Genomic DNA, 14,252 nt, shown 5'->3' with positions numbered 1-14,252 from the left:
ATGTATTTATCAAAAGTTTTTTTCAATGTTCTCTCAGTACAAATTGCTTTGAACCACTTAAGAAAAGCATAATATTAGACAAAGTCAGAGGCTCAGATAGACTATGCACCTGAGTTTGTTTTCTGCACCTTTCTTCTCACTCTCAATTTCAAAAGTCTTCCATCATTTTCTTTCTGAGTTATTTCTCTTTTACATATTTTATATTCTCTTTTGGTCCAGTTTATACTTTATGAAAAACATTTTTCTACTCATCTTCATTTGAATCTCTCTCTTCCCTTCCTCCTCATCAAAATCACTCTCATCATCTTCAATTACTACAACTACCACCAATGCACACTTTCAAATTTTACTCACAAATCGATTTGCTTTTTTGAAAATAAAAAAAGAACTTACGTTTCGTTTGAGGTTCTTCTACCACCATTGTGTGTTACTTTCTTTGTTGTTCAGTGTTTAAGAGAACCAGGATGCCTCTTTTAATTTCCTGCAAGATATATTTTCTCTATCCTCTGAGACTGTAATGCTTTAAAGTAGTAGAAAACCCCATGCTTCTCCCTCCCTATGAATACAGAGAATATATTCATAAATTTTTAAGAGCTTTGAAGGTTCTCAACATAAAATGGTTCACTCAAAAGAAGAAGTCTTTCCAAAGACCGGGGTTTCCTTTGATTCACTTGGCTGGATGGGGCAACAAATGAGGGAAATTGCGAAAACAACACACACCAAAAAACAGTAGTAAGTTCCATATGCTTGTTGAAATCACCTCGTTATTGAGTCATATGGAATTTCTCACTCTAGTCTCTCACTCTACTTCTCATGCAAAAAAAAGACTATGCTTAGAAATGAACATTAACTCGTCTTTGTTTTCCATGATATTCTGCTTTTAATGAGAATAAATATGTTGGAAATAAGCTCTGCTCTTGAAAATATTCTGAGCATAAAGAGAAGCTGTGCCCAAGCTATCATTAAAATAGCAAAAGATCACATAGACAAGGACAAAATCATTAGGCTCTGATAAGATTTCTGCACGCAGATAACAGTGACTGGAAAGATTAGATGGAAAATTGATTGGGCGTGAGTTTATGGTAATAAGGGAAGAACAACTTAGATAAGAAGATGTTTTAAGCTTGATTAGGTATAATGAAATGATTTAAATCTTGAGAAGAAATCTAAGTAATGTGACCGAAATATAGAAAGGTACCTAAGCATGCATTGTAACACCAACTGCAAAGACACTGATCTCCTATGTATATAATATCTACTACTGGGCTTTGGTTGTGTAGAGGTGAAGTGCTGGCCTGCAAACCTCATGGTCAGCAGTTCAAAACCACTAATAGCTCCAGGGGAGACAGATTGGGCTTTCTACTCCCATAAGCAGTTTATCTAAGAAACACACAGGGGCTATCTATTAGTCAGCATTGACTCATTGGAAGTGAGTTTGATTTTTTTTAAATTGACTTTAGCCTATGCAATATCAAGAAGCCGAATATTGACTTAAACATCTTTCTAGTATCCCTGAACTTACAGGATCACTAAAAATGTGACCACAGAAGTGTAACATTATCAAAATAAGTTCAAAATATTCCAATTTATCTAAAGTATTCTAAATGTAATTTTTTGTGAAAAGCACATATATATGTTAAAATTCTATCAGTCACTTAGGGTAAAACGGAAGAGTCTACTCAGAGATTTTTTTTCACATTTCTTATTAGTAGCCTCTTTTTAAATTTCCATTTTTCTTTTTGTTTCCTTTCCCTATTTTCCTTCTTCTTCTGTTATTCTCTCAAACCTATCTTTTTTTTTATTAATTCAGTTAGGGGTCCTACAGCTCTTATCACAATCCATCCATACAACCATCCATTGTGTCAAGCACATTTGTACAAATGTTGCGATCATCAATTTCAAAACATTTTCTTTCTACTTGAGTCCTTGGTAGCAGCTCATTTTTCCCCAACCATGCCCTCCCTCTCTCATGAACCCTTGATAATTTATCATTTTTTTCAATGTCTTACAACAACCACTGTCTCCCTTTACCCATTTTTCTGTTGTCCATCCCACTGGGAGGGGATTATATGTAGATCATTGTGACCGGTTCCCCTTTCCTCCTTACCCTCCTGGTATTGCTACTCTTGTTATTGGTCCTGAGGGATTTATCTGTCCTGGATTCCCTGTGTTTCCAGCTCTTATCTGAACCAGTATAAATCCTCTGGTCTAGCTGGAGTTGTAAGGTAGAATAGTGTTCATGCTAGTGGTGGGGAGGAAGCATTAAAGAACTAGAGGAAAGGTGTATCTTTTGTCAGTGCTGTACTGCACTCCAACTAGCTTGTCTCTTCCTTGTGACCCTTCTGTAAGGAGATGTCCAGTTTTCAACAGATGGGCTTTGGGTCTCCACACTCCCCCTCATTCACAATGAAATGATTATTTGTTCTGGGTCTTTGATGCCTGATACCTGATCCCATCGACACCTCATGATCACACAGACTAGTGTACTTCTTCCATGCGGGCTTTGTTGCTTCTCGGCTAGATGACCATGTGTTTATCTTCAAGCCTTTAAGACTCCAGACACTGTATCTTTTGATAACTGGGCAACATCACCTTTCTTCACCACATTGGCTTATGCACCTATTTTATCTTCAGCGATCACGTCTAGAAGGTGAGCACTACAGAATGCCAGGTTATTAGAGCAAAATGTTCTTGCGTTGAGGGAGTTCTTGTGTAAAGGCCCAATGTCCGTCCGCTACTTTGATACTTATCATATAAATATATGTACATAGATCTATTTCCCTATTGTTATGTATAAATATATTTACATATGTACATGCCTGTATTTAGACCTCTATAAGTCCTTTTCCTCCTAGTTCTGTCTTCTATTTCCTTTTACTTTTCTCTTGTCCACTATCATGTTGTGCCTTCACTCGGGTTTCAGTAATTCCTCTCAGCTCCATTGCCTTCAATCAAGCCCCACCAGGCATCCTATGCCCTCCTTGCCATCAATTTTAGATCGCTTGTTGTTCCCTTGTCCCTGGGTTTGTTGACACTCCCCTTCTTTCCCCTACCTCCTCCTCTCCCATGTCCCCTGGGAAGCATCAGTCCCCTTGTTTTCTCCTGCAGATTGTTTATCTTGCCTATCTTATCTAGACAGACATGCAGAGACAATAATAAGCACAAATACAAAACAACAACAACAAAAACAAATAAATAGCAAAAGCATATAAATAGCTTGTTGACCTTTAGGAGTGTTTTCCCTGGTCCCAAAGTCTATTTTTTGGTATTCCTCTTGGACTTCATTGCTTTGCTCCCCTTGCTGCTCTGTTGCACATCCTTAGTGTTTTGCCTCAGTGTGGTGGGGTAAGATCAGGCACAATTCCCACACTGTGTCTCCAGTGTTGTCCTCCATAGTGCTATGGATCAGTGAGGGACACCGTGTCTCATGGTGGGGCCAGCCCTATGGTGCACTGTACACTGGCTGCGCTGAGCAGGAATATTGTCCCCAAGGCTTGATAGGCCAGGACATGTTCCACTCTCTCTTTCCTCTTTGTTTGCTCCTGTGTGCTCTGATCAGACTCACCCCTGTCCCTGAGCTGTAGATTCAGTGCTGTCCTCTGAAATGCTTTCTACTTGGGGGAGGAGAGTTCCCCATAGTTGGAATTGGGGCCAGCCCCACAGACCTCTTTATTGGTTCCCTGCTTCATGCCAGTATGTTGCATTCATGTCTTGCCCCATTGGGTTGAAGCCTGGCCCCTCTCTCCCTCTCCTGTGGAGATGTAAACAACATCCTCCTCTTGGCTGGGTAGTGCCCTGTTCCCCCACTACCCATGTCTTTTTTCTTTCTTTCTTACTTTTTTTCCTCCTTTTTAGTTGGCTGCCACATGTATTACTGGATTGGGTCTGGCCCCTGTCATACTACCTGGACCTCACCGCAGGAATGCATATATATATAGTAGTTTTCCCCTAAGCCCCTTTTGCATTTTTAAGCTTACCTCAGTGGACTCATGCTGTGCTTGTCTTTTTGTTCTTGGCATATTCGCTTAGCATAATTTCCACCGATTCTTCCTATGCAGTAATGTGCTTCGTGCATTATACGCTGCTTTTTAGGGATGCGTAGTACTCCATTGTATGTATGTACCACAGTTTTTTAATCCATTCGTCTGTTGGTGGAAATTTGGATTTTTTCCATCTCTTTGTGATTGTGATCTGTGCTGTGATGAACATTGGAGCACAGATTTCTGGCCATGGTTTGTTCCTTGCCTCTTTTGGGTATATGCCCAGTAGGAGGACTGCTGGGTCATATGGTAGCTTGATTTTAATCGGTTTTAGATGTCACAAAATCAATTTCTGTAATGACTGTACATGCCTACAGGTCCATGAAAAGTGGTCCCGAGTACCTATCTCACCACAGTCCCTCCAACACTTAATTTCTGATTTTTTGAATTGGGCTATCTTTGAGGGTGTTAGGTGGTATCTCATAATTGTTTTAAATTGTATTGCTCTTATGGCTAATGATCGGGAACATTTTCTCATATGTTTATTGGTCATTCAGATTCCTGCCCTTGTAAAACTTCTGTTCAGGCCTTTGCCCACATCCTCAGTGGGCAGTTTTTTCCTTATTGTAAACTAGCAGAGTACTATAGATTTTAGTAATAAGGCCTTTGTCTGATATATCATTGCTAAAGATGTTTTCCCAGTCCGTGGACTCTCTTATTACTACTACCTTGGTGAATTCTTTCAATGTACACAGTATTTCATCTTTAGTATATCCCACTTGTCAATTTGTGACTCATCTGTATTTGTGTCCTTCCCTATTACTGATAGCCTATGCATTCCCTGTGCCAAAGTTCTCGGATTTGTCCCAATTCCCTCATTGATGGCCCTAATAGTTGGGTTTTACCTCAAGGTCTGTGATCCACCTTAAGGTTGTTCTTGTGCATGGAGTGGGATAAGGGTCTTGCTTCATTTTTATGCAGGTAGATATCCATTTTTTCCACCACCACTTTACTAAGAGGGCATCTACTTCCCATTTTATCTTTTTTGGGCCCTTAACAAAGATAAATTGTCTGCATGCTGGTGATTTTATTTGTGGGTTTTCAGTTCTTTTCCATTGGTCTGAGTATTGGTATTATACCAATACCACATATTTTTTTACCACTGTGGCTATATAATAGGTGCTAGACAGTAAAGCAAGCCTTGCCACTTTGTCTTTCTTCTTGAGGAGTTCTATGTTAATTTTGGTTTTCTTCCCTCTCCATATGAAGTTGGTAATCAGTTTTTCCAATTCTTTGAAGAAAGATGATGGTATTTTTTATCAAAATAGCATTACACTTATGTAGTGCCTTGGGCAGAATTGACATCTTTACTATATTGAGTCTTCCCATTCACGGGCAAGGTTTGAGGTCACGCTTGGTTTCTTGTAATAGTGTTCTGTAGCTTTCCTTGTACAAATCTTTTGGGGCTTTTTTAGTCAGGTATATCCCTAGATATTTCAATTTGTACTTGGCTATTGTGAAAGGTAATACCATTTTGACCCCCTCTTCTGTGGTCTTGTCCAATGTGTATAGCACTCCGAAAGATTTCTGTTTGTTGATCTTATATCCTGCCACTCTGTCTTCCAGCACTCCTCTTGTGGCGCTCTTGGGATTTTCCACATATAAAATCATGTCATCTGAGAATAATGATGGTTTCACCTCTTCCTTCCCCAGGCAAATACCAATAATGTCTTTTCTTTGCCTTATGTTGTTAGCTAGGACCTCCAGTCTGATGTTAAATATGAGTGAAGACAAGGGGCATCCTTGTCTAGTCTCCTTTTTCAGTGGTATTTTTTTAGACTTTTCTCTATTGACTACCACGTTGGCTGTTGGTTTTTCACATATAGCTTGTATTATATTGAAGAAATTTCCTTCCATTCCTATCTTTTGAGTGTCTTAAATAGGAATTGGTGTTTGATATTGTTGAATGATTTTCCGCATCTATCAATATTATCATGTCATTCTTATAATGTTTTATGTCAATGTGGCTAATAATACTAATGGTCTTTCGTATGTTGATCCATACCTGCATCCCTTGTATGAATCCCACTTGGTCATGGTGAATTGTTTGTTTGATATACTTTTGTATTTTATTGGCCAGTATTTTGTTAAGGATTTCTACATCAATGTTTGTTAGGGATATTTGTCTGTAGTTCTCAATTCTCATGAGATCCTTGCCTGCTTTAGGTATCAGAGTCATACTAGCTCCATAGAAAGAGTTTGGAGTGTACTCTCTTCTTCCATGTTCTGGAAGAGTTTGTGTAGGATTGGTGTCAGTTCTTCCCTGAATGGTAGAATTATCCTGTGAAGCCGTTGGGTCCAAGGGATTTTTAAATTTTTGTTGGTAATCCCTTGATAACCTTGTCTATTTCTTCAATTGCTATGGATCTTTTGAGACTCTTGACATCCATCTGGGATAGTCTAAGGAGGGATTGTTTTTCCAAGTATTTGTCCACATCTTCCAAATTGTTGAATTCATTGGTATACAGGCCTTCATAGTACTGTGTAATTATCCTTTTGATTTCATTAGAGTCGGTTGTTATGGTTATGTTGAAGTAAAGCCCTTGGGCCAGCCAAAGAAGCAATCAATCTCAGTCACCAGCTGAGACTGTGGTGGGGCCAAGGTTAAGTCCTAACCGGCCTTTTGGTAAACCAAAAGCACACAGCTCTTCAAAACCTAGTTGATCTGTGTCTACTTATCTTTATGATGCCTCTCCTGTTTCCTAGAAGCATGGATTTTCCCTCTCAGTGGTTCTCTTGTGTTGATTTCTGCAGAGTCCCTCTGGTGGGTAACACAATTAGCCACTTGATCTCCTAGACATTTATTTAAAGAGCATTCCACCCAACAACAAGAGAGTACACAGTATTTTCCAGTGCACATTGAACATTCCTTAGAATAGATCAGCTGTTAGGCCAAAAAGAAAACCTTAATAAACTTTAAAATATTGAAATTGTACTATCTATTTCCAACTAAGATACATACTCAAGGTCATGTTTTAGGTCTCATGGACTTGTTTTAGATTTCTTCAGCTTCAACTTAAACTTACAGATGAGCAGTTGATGGTCAGGCCCTGGCCTCATTTTAGCTTCTGACATTGAGCTTCTCCACTGTCTCTTTCCACAAATAAAGCCAATTTGACTTCTGTATATTCCATCTGAGTAAGTCCACGTGTGGAAGTGTTGTTGAAAAGTATTTGTGATAAGGAAGTTGCTGATCTTGCAAAATCCTATCATTCAATCTCTAGCCTTGTTTATATCACCAGGGGCATATTTCCCAACTATTGCTCATTCCTCTTTGCTTCCTAACTATCAATGCATCTTGACTGCATGTTTGATCAATATCAGACTGAAGACCTTGGTAAAATTCTTCTATTTCAACACCACTGACTTTCATGGCTGATCCATGAATTTGAATATTAATTGTATTAATTGGATTCCTTGCATACAGACAGATATTATTCTACCACAGACAACATTGTACTTCAAATCAGATGTTGAAATGTCCTTCTGACAATATAACACCATTGACATGTTGAAATGTCCTTTGACAATATAACACCATTCTCATTGAATCTGTCACTCCTGGCCTAGTAAACCATATGACTATCTGATTCAAAATGGCAAATCTCAGTTCATTTTAGCTCACTATGCCTAGGATACCCAAGTTTATGGGCTCCATTTCATCTTCGACCACTTACCATTTGTTTTGTTTTGTTTTGTTTTATAGGTTTTAATTAGTGTTAATACATTTTATTTAAGGATTTTTACATATATTTGTCATCCATTGGTTCCTCTAAATCTTGACCACTTACAATTTTATTGGATTCATACTTTGTACATTGCAAGTTGTAATTATTAAAAAATACATATTTTCAGTAGTTTCTTCCCACTTTGGGTTGTGCCCATCACTAAATGAAGGCCCTGACGGTTTTACCCTATTCCTCCTCATTATGATCAACTCTATTTTGAGAAGGCAGCTTTTTCTCAGTTATGCTTGTAGTGCCTTATGGCCTGAGGTACTCCTTGTTTGGCACTGTATCTGACAATGTTTTGCTGCTCTTCTTTAGGTTTTCAAAATTTGAAGATATTTTTATCCTATCTGTAAGGTTTACAGTGGCTAATTTCTCTGAAATGTACATCCCATTCCTTCATCAAAATCTTTTCTTAATTTGGAAGCTCTGCTGAAACCCTTCTCTTTGAATGACCCTGCTGGTGTTTAAAAATATGAGTGACGTAACTTCTAGCATCAAAGCAACACACAAGCCACCACAAAATAACAACCTGACACTGAAGTGGTGGAACAATAGGAAGAGCAAGAGCAAAAAATCAAATACATAGAAAATAAACAGCACACTGCTTAAAAACTGCAGGGCAATTGATGAAATAAGAAATGAACTCAACAATGGGAGCAACGGTTTGGGGAGGACAGGGACGGGGTGGGGTGGGGGAAATGGAGGGTAGAGCCCACAAACATAGGGACAAGGGAAAAACAAGAGATCTAAAATCGATGGTGAGGAGGATGTAGAATGCCTAGTGGGTTTTGATCAAATGCAATGTAGACAAGAGCAATTACTGAGAGCCAAATGAAAGTTGAACATGATAGTGGCACAGGAGGAAAGTAAAAGGAAATAGAGGAAAGAACTAGGAGGCAGAAGACATTTATAGAGGTATAAACATAGGAATGCACATATGTAAATATATAACAATAGAGATATAGGTCTATGTACATATATTTATATGTTAAATATCAAGGTAGCAGACATTGGGCTTCTACTCAAGTCTTCTCTCAACACAAGAACACTTTGCTCTAATAACCTGGCATTCTGGGATGCTCACCTTCCTCACATGATTGCTAATGACAAAATGGGTGCATAAGCTAATGTGGTGAAGAAAGCTGATGGTGCCCAGCTATCAAAAGATATAGTGTCTTTGATCTTAAAATATTGGAGATAAACATGCAGCCATCTAGCAGGGAAGCAACAAAGACCACATGGAAGAAGCACACCAACCTGTGTGATCACAAGGTGTCAACGGGATCAGGAAACAGGCATCAGAAGACCCAAAACAAACAATTATATCAATGTGAACACGTGGCTTCAGAGTGGAGACCCAAAGCCCATCTGTGAACAATTGGACATCCCCTCACAGAAGTGTCACAAGGAAGGGACAAGCCAGCCAGGGTGCGGTATAGCACCTATCAAGCACACAACATTCCTCTAGTACTATCATGGCCCCTGTTCTAAGTTACAAATATAGCTAGACCAGAACATGTACACTGGGACAGATAAGAACTCTAGACACACAGAACCCAGGACAGATAAACCCTTCAGGAACAATAATGGGAGGAGTGATACCATGAGGGAAGAGAAAGGTGGGGGGAGAAGGGGAAGGAAAGGGGAACCAATTACAATGATGTACATATAAACCCCTTCCAGGGGGATGGGATGGACAACAGAAAAGTGGATGAAGGGAGATATCAGTCAGTATAAGACATGTAAAAAAAATTATAAGTTATCAAGGGTTAATGAGGGAGGGAGGGTGGGGGAGGGAGGGGAAAATGAGGAGCTGATACCAATGGCTCAAATAGAAAGAAAATGCTTTGAAAATTATGATGGCAAATGTGCTTGGCACAACGGATGTATGTATGGATTGTGATAAGAGCTGTACGAGCCCCCAATAAAATGATTTATAAAAAAAGAGAAAGAAATCTAGAACTACAAAAATACACAGGTTTTAAATTAGCCCAGACCCACTCTATATGTAGGCATTCTCTCGGGAGTCTAGCTCTTCCTCCTGACTCACTCGTTGGTACTGCTTTTCTGTTCACTGCTTGCTTCATCCACAAAACCCCCTGGACCTTGCCTTGTGAGCCATTGTCCATACATTTACCCACTAACCTTCCCCCATTTCTACTTCCTGGTAGGGAAGTGCAGCACTCATGTGAGCTGACTGTCTCTTAAAATTAATAAATCCCAAGCCATGTTGGTGAAAACGAAATGAACTAAAAATGTTTTCTTGAAATAAATGAGAATGAAAATACCAAAATTTCTGGAATATATCAAAAGCAGTATGCAGAGGTCAACGTAGAGCAATATACAGACACTCAAAAGGGGGAGAACAAAAACAACACCTAACCCAGCGTCTTCAACAACTAGAACAAACACAGCTAAACAAACCTTCAATCATAAGGAAAGGGAAATCATAAAGATCACAGCAGACAGGTATTTCTTGCTTGTTCCATGACGGAAATTTCTTCTCTGGCTTTTCAAATATTGATGATGGTCTTTTCTTTCTTACTCTTTATTTGTATTTTTACCTTTATATTTTTATTATTTTCTTCCTTCTGTTTTGCTTCATTTTTGTTTATTGTTTCTGTTGGGTTTCCCAGTTTGTGAAGCACAGAAGGAGTGCATGCATAGAGACAATAACTGATGCAAGGGTTTATCGGGGATGTAGAGGCAAAGTGGGGGTGGAGAGGGTGAGGGGATTTGGGGAGCAAACAATGAATGCAGGAGTGGGGAGGGAGCACTAGAACTATTTGTGATGATGTATATACAACTCTTTTTATAAGCGATTCAACCATGAAACTATGTAATATGTGAGTACTATATCAAGAAAACGACTGAATAGAGAGAAATCAAACTTGACCAGTGATTACCATAGGTGAAGGAGAACGCGTTGTTCCTTACAGGCATTGAGCTTATGTTAATGGTGGTGAAATAATTTGAAAAGGATAGCAATAATTGTTGTACAACATGAATAGTATAATCAATGGCTCTGAATTTTGTATATAGAAGTTGTGGAATTGGAGTATGTTTTGTTGTGTATATTTTTGCCACAATTAGAAAAAAATGACATAAATAACAATGAGTACAAGGAAGAGGAAAATGCTCTAGAGTTGAATATGGTCATAATTGTACAACTCACCTTGATTTGATTGAATTATTGGATTGTATTACATGTGGATGGCGTGCTAATAAAAAATTTTTAGAGATTGTAGCAGAAATAAATGAATCAGAAAACAGAAAAAAAATAATGAGACAAAAAGTTGGTTGAAGTTGGTTCTTTGAAAGGCTTAAGAAAAATGGCAAATCACTGACAGACTTGACAAAGAAAGGAAAGATAAGCTGTAAATATCAGGAATAAGAGATGGAAAGGAGGACATCATAACTGATCCTAACTAAAGTTTAAAAACAATAAAATATCACTACAAAAGATTGTACTCTAATGTGCTTGACACAATGAATATATGTATGGATTGTGATAGGAGCTATATAAGCCTCCAATAAAATTATTTTTTAAAATTGTACGCCAATAAATTCAGAAACCAAGATGAAATGGAAATTTTTCTAAAAATGCACTATCTACCCAAATTAATTTAGGCTGAAGTAGGAAACCTCAGCAAAACCATAACAAAAGAAGAAACAGACCAGATCATTTAAAAACTTCTAACAGAAAAAGTTGAGGGTCAGATGGCTTTACCAGGGAATCTATCAAGCATTCAGAGAAGAGTTAACACCAATTTTACACAAACTCTTCCAGAATATATAAAAAGACAGCAAACTCCCGAAACCAGCCACAGTTCTACCAAGACAGAAAATTACACACCAATAGCTCTTATAACCAAAGACGCAAAAATCCTCAACAAAATACTGGTCAATAGACAACCCAACATTCTATCTATCAATCAAGTAGATTCCATACCAGGCACATAAGGATGATCCAATATTAGAAGAACAATTAATGTAATCCACTACATAAGCAAAACAAAAGAACCATATGATCATATCAATCGATGCAGAAAAGGTATTGGACAAGAGAGAAGCTCCTGGACAGAGAGGTAGAAGTAAAATTCAAAGGCATGCAACACCCAAACTTAACTTGCCCTAGAGTGACTGTTGGAACCCCTGTGAGTGTTGTCCTTAGATATACTTCAGTCCTAACACTGAGGCACCCCACAGAGTCAACACTCAGGCAAACAATAGAGAGACCTATAAAGTGAATGATAACACCAGCAAAGACTGTCTTCCTCAGTGCAGTCAACAATTCAAGACCCTAGGGAAGCATTTGTCCCAAATACAGCCAGATGTCAGACAAGGGCAGGAGAAAAGGACTGATGGAAATGGAAAACAAACAGAAGTTGGAAGAGTGCTGTTACTTTCAAGTGATTGACATGAAACAAAATTTGAATAATTGTTGGCTGGAAAACTAATTTGCTCAATAAATGTTTACCCAAGATAAAGTTTTTAAAAAGTTAAAAAAAAAAAAAAAGACTACAGTCTAGAAATCTGCATGAGGCAGTCTTGTCTGTCATATGAGGTTACTATAAATTATAATGGACTCAAAGTCCCTAACAACATAAAATAGGAATCACAGATTAATAATATTGTTCTAAATAGATAAAGTAGTACATAATAAAGGATTACTAGTATTATTTTAAATAGAGAAAAACGAGCCTCTTTGAAAGTATTTCTTGCCATCCAGAAGCTAAGCATGTTGCCGAAGTAGCATGTAATTTAAAACTTTACAATATACTCAGTTGGTAACCGAAAAGATTGAAGGTTTGAGATGCTGAAGGCACCTGAGAAGAAAAGTCTGGCAATCTGAATTCTACACACATGTGTTTGCCATGAGTCAGTCAACTCATACTGACATAGTCATTTAGCAGCGAGAGCAAACATACAAAAAGATGGTTGAACTTTATATCAAGCCCACACACACAAAATCTCGAGCGTGGCCACTACTAAGATAGCAATCTCACAATTGACCATGGTCTATCTATTCAACTCACTCAGGGTAGCCAGTGTTAAATTTAAGTATATTGAGGGGAAACAAAGTGAAATAGTTTGCAGGAGCTGAAGCAGAAACCTTTTAATGTAATATATTTTATATTAAGTTTTCTTAAGTGCACTAAACATAGCCTACGTAATCATAAGCAGGGTTAGTCCCTTAGGTTCTCTGAAGTAAAATATCCTCAACTGTAAATGTTGACTTGCTGTGAGAGGCAAGTTCACGTGTAACCAGATAAAGAGATGCACAAATACAGAGTCTTTATTGATGAGCATCCTGTACACTTTACTCTTCAGCATTCTCTTTTTGAACATCAGTGATTATATTGTCCACTGATTTGCTTACAACCAATACCTGCCAAATTAAAAAGCCTCCCATGAGAAAGGGGAAACCAATCAAAGTGATCTATATATAACCCCCTCCCAGGGGGACAGGCAACAGGAAAATGGGTGAAGAGATGAAAAAATTATCAATTTTCAAGGGTTCATGAGGGAGAGAGGGTGGGAGAAGGGGGAAAATGAGCTGCCGCCAAGGGCTCAAGTAGAAAGACAATGTTTTGAGAATGATGGTGGCAACATATGTGCAAATGTGCTTGACACAAAGATGTACAGCGAACCCTCGTTTATCGCGGTTAGTCGGTTCTAGACCCTACCGTGATAAATGAAATTCCGCGAAGTAGGATTCCTTATTTGTAAATCAAATATTTTCGTAGCTAGAGCATAGAGGACATGAAAAAACACCCTTTAGTCACCATTACACTCGTATTACCCAATTTATTAAACGAAAAAGGGAAAATACAGTAAAACATTTTGGACGTTACAATTATCATTTATTATATTATTTATGGCATCAAGCGTGTACAGTATGAGCCAATCAGTGGCAGTAATGACAGAGCATGCGCTAAACCGCGATAGAGTGAAGCCGCGGAAGTCGAAGCGCAAAGTGGCGAAGGTTCACTGTATGTATGGATTGTGATAAAAGCTGTAAGAGTCCCCAATAAAATTAATTTCTAAAAAATGCCTCCCACACAGAGTTTTTAGCCTGTTTAGTTTCCTTCTCACACCCTTCAGTGCTGGGTCATTGGTGCAACTTCTTTGACTTGCCATTCTTAAAAAAAAAAAAAAAAAACTAGTCTCTGGCTTTGGCATTCAGTAGTTGACAAATCCTAACTCAGACTCCTAACATTTTGAGGCAATGACTGCTTTTTATTATTCTTCCCACACACCCAAATAAAACATACACGAAGCATAAATGATCCATAACACCCAAAACCTTGAGTTGATTTGGACTCACAACTACTTTATAGGAGTTTCACAGCGTTTCTGAGAGTATGGAAGTAACAGCTTTGTCTATCTTCCTCCAAGTAGCTGGTGGGTTCAAACCAGCAGCCTCTCAGTTAGTAGCTCCATGCTTAACTCACAGTACCACCAGAGCTCCTTCAGT

At 38.4% G+C, this 14,252-nt stretch overlaps 1 protein-coding gene across 1 annotated transcript in view; it reads right to left on the bottom strand.

Annotated features, from left to right (window-relative positions):
* Positions 1–485, bottom strand: part of LOC101638481 (C-type lectin domain family 4 member D) — an 8,673-nt gene extending 8,188 nt beyond the window's left edge. The window contains exon 1 of the mRNA XM_030887241.2: positions 394–485. Within this exon, the coding sequence (XP_030743101.1) occupies positions 394–421 (28 nt within the window). The 5' untranslated portion in view covers positions 422–485. The remainder of the gene's footprint in view (positions 1–393) is intronic.
* Between the last annotated feature and the right edge of the window lie 13,767 nt (positions 486–14,252).

Source organism: Echinops telfairi, unplaced genomic scaffold, assembly GCF_000313985.2.
Source record: "Echinops telfairi isolate 266 unplaced genomic scaffold, ASM31398v2 ScPeMD7_7356;HRSCAF=8355, whole genome shotgun sequence".
Lineage (NCBI taxonomy): Eukaryota > Metazoa > Chordata > Mammalia > Afrosoricida > Tenrecidae > Echinops > Echinops telfairi.
Note: the sequence above shows the minus strand (reverse complement) of the source record. Positions and strands in the feature narration are given on the sequence as shown.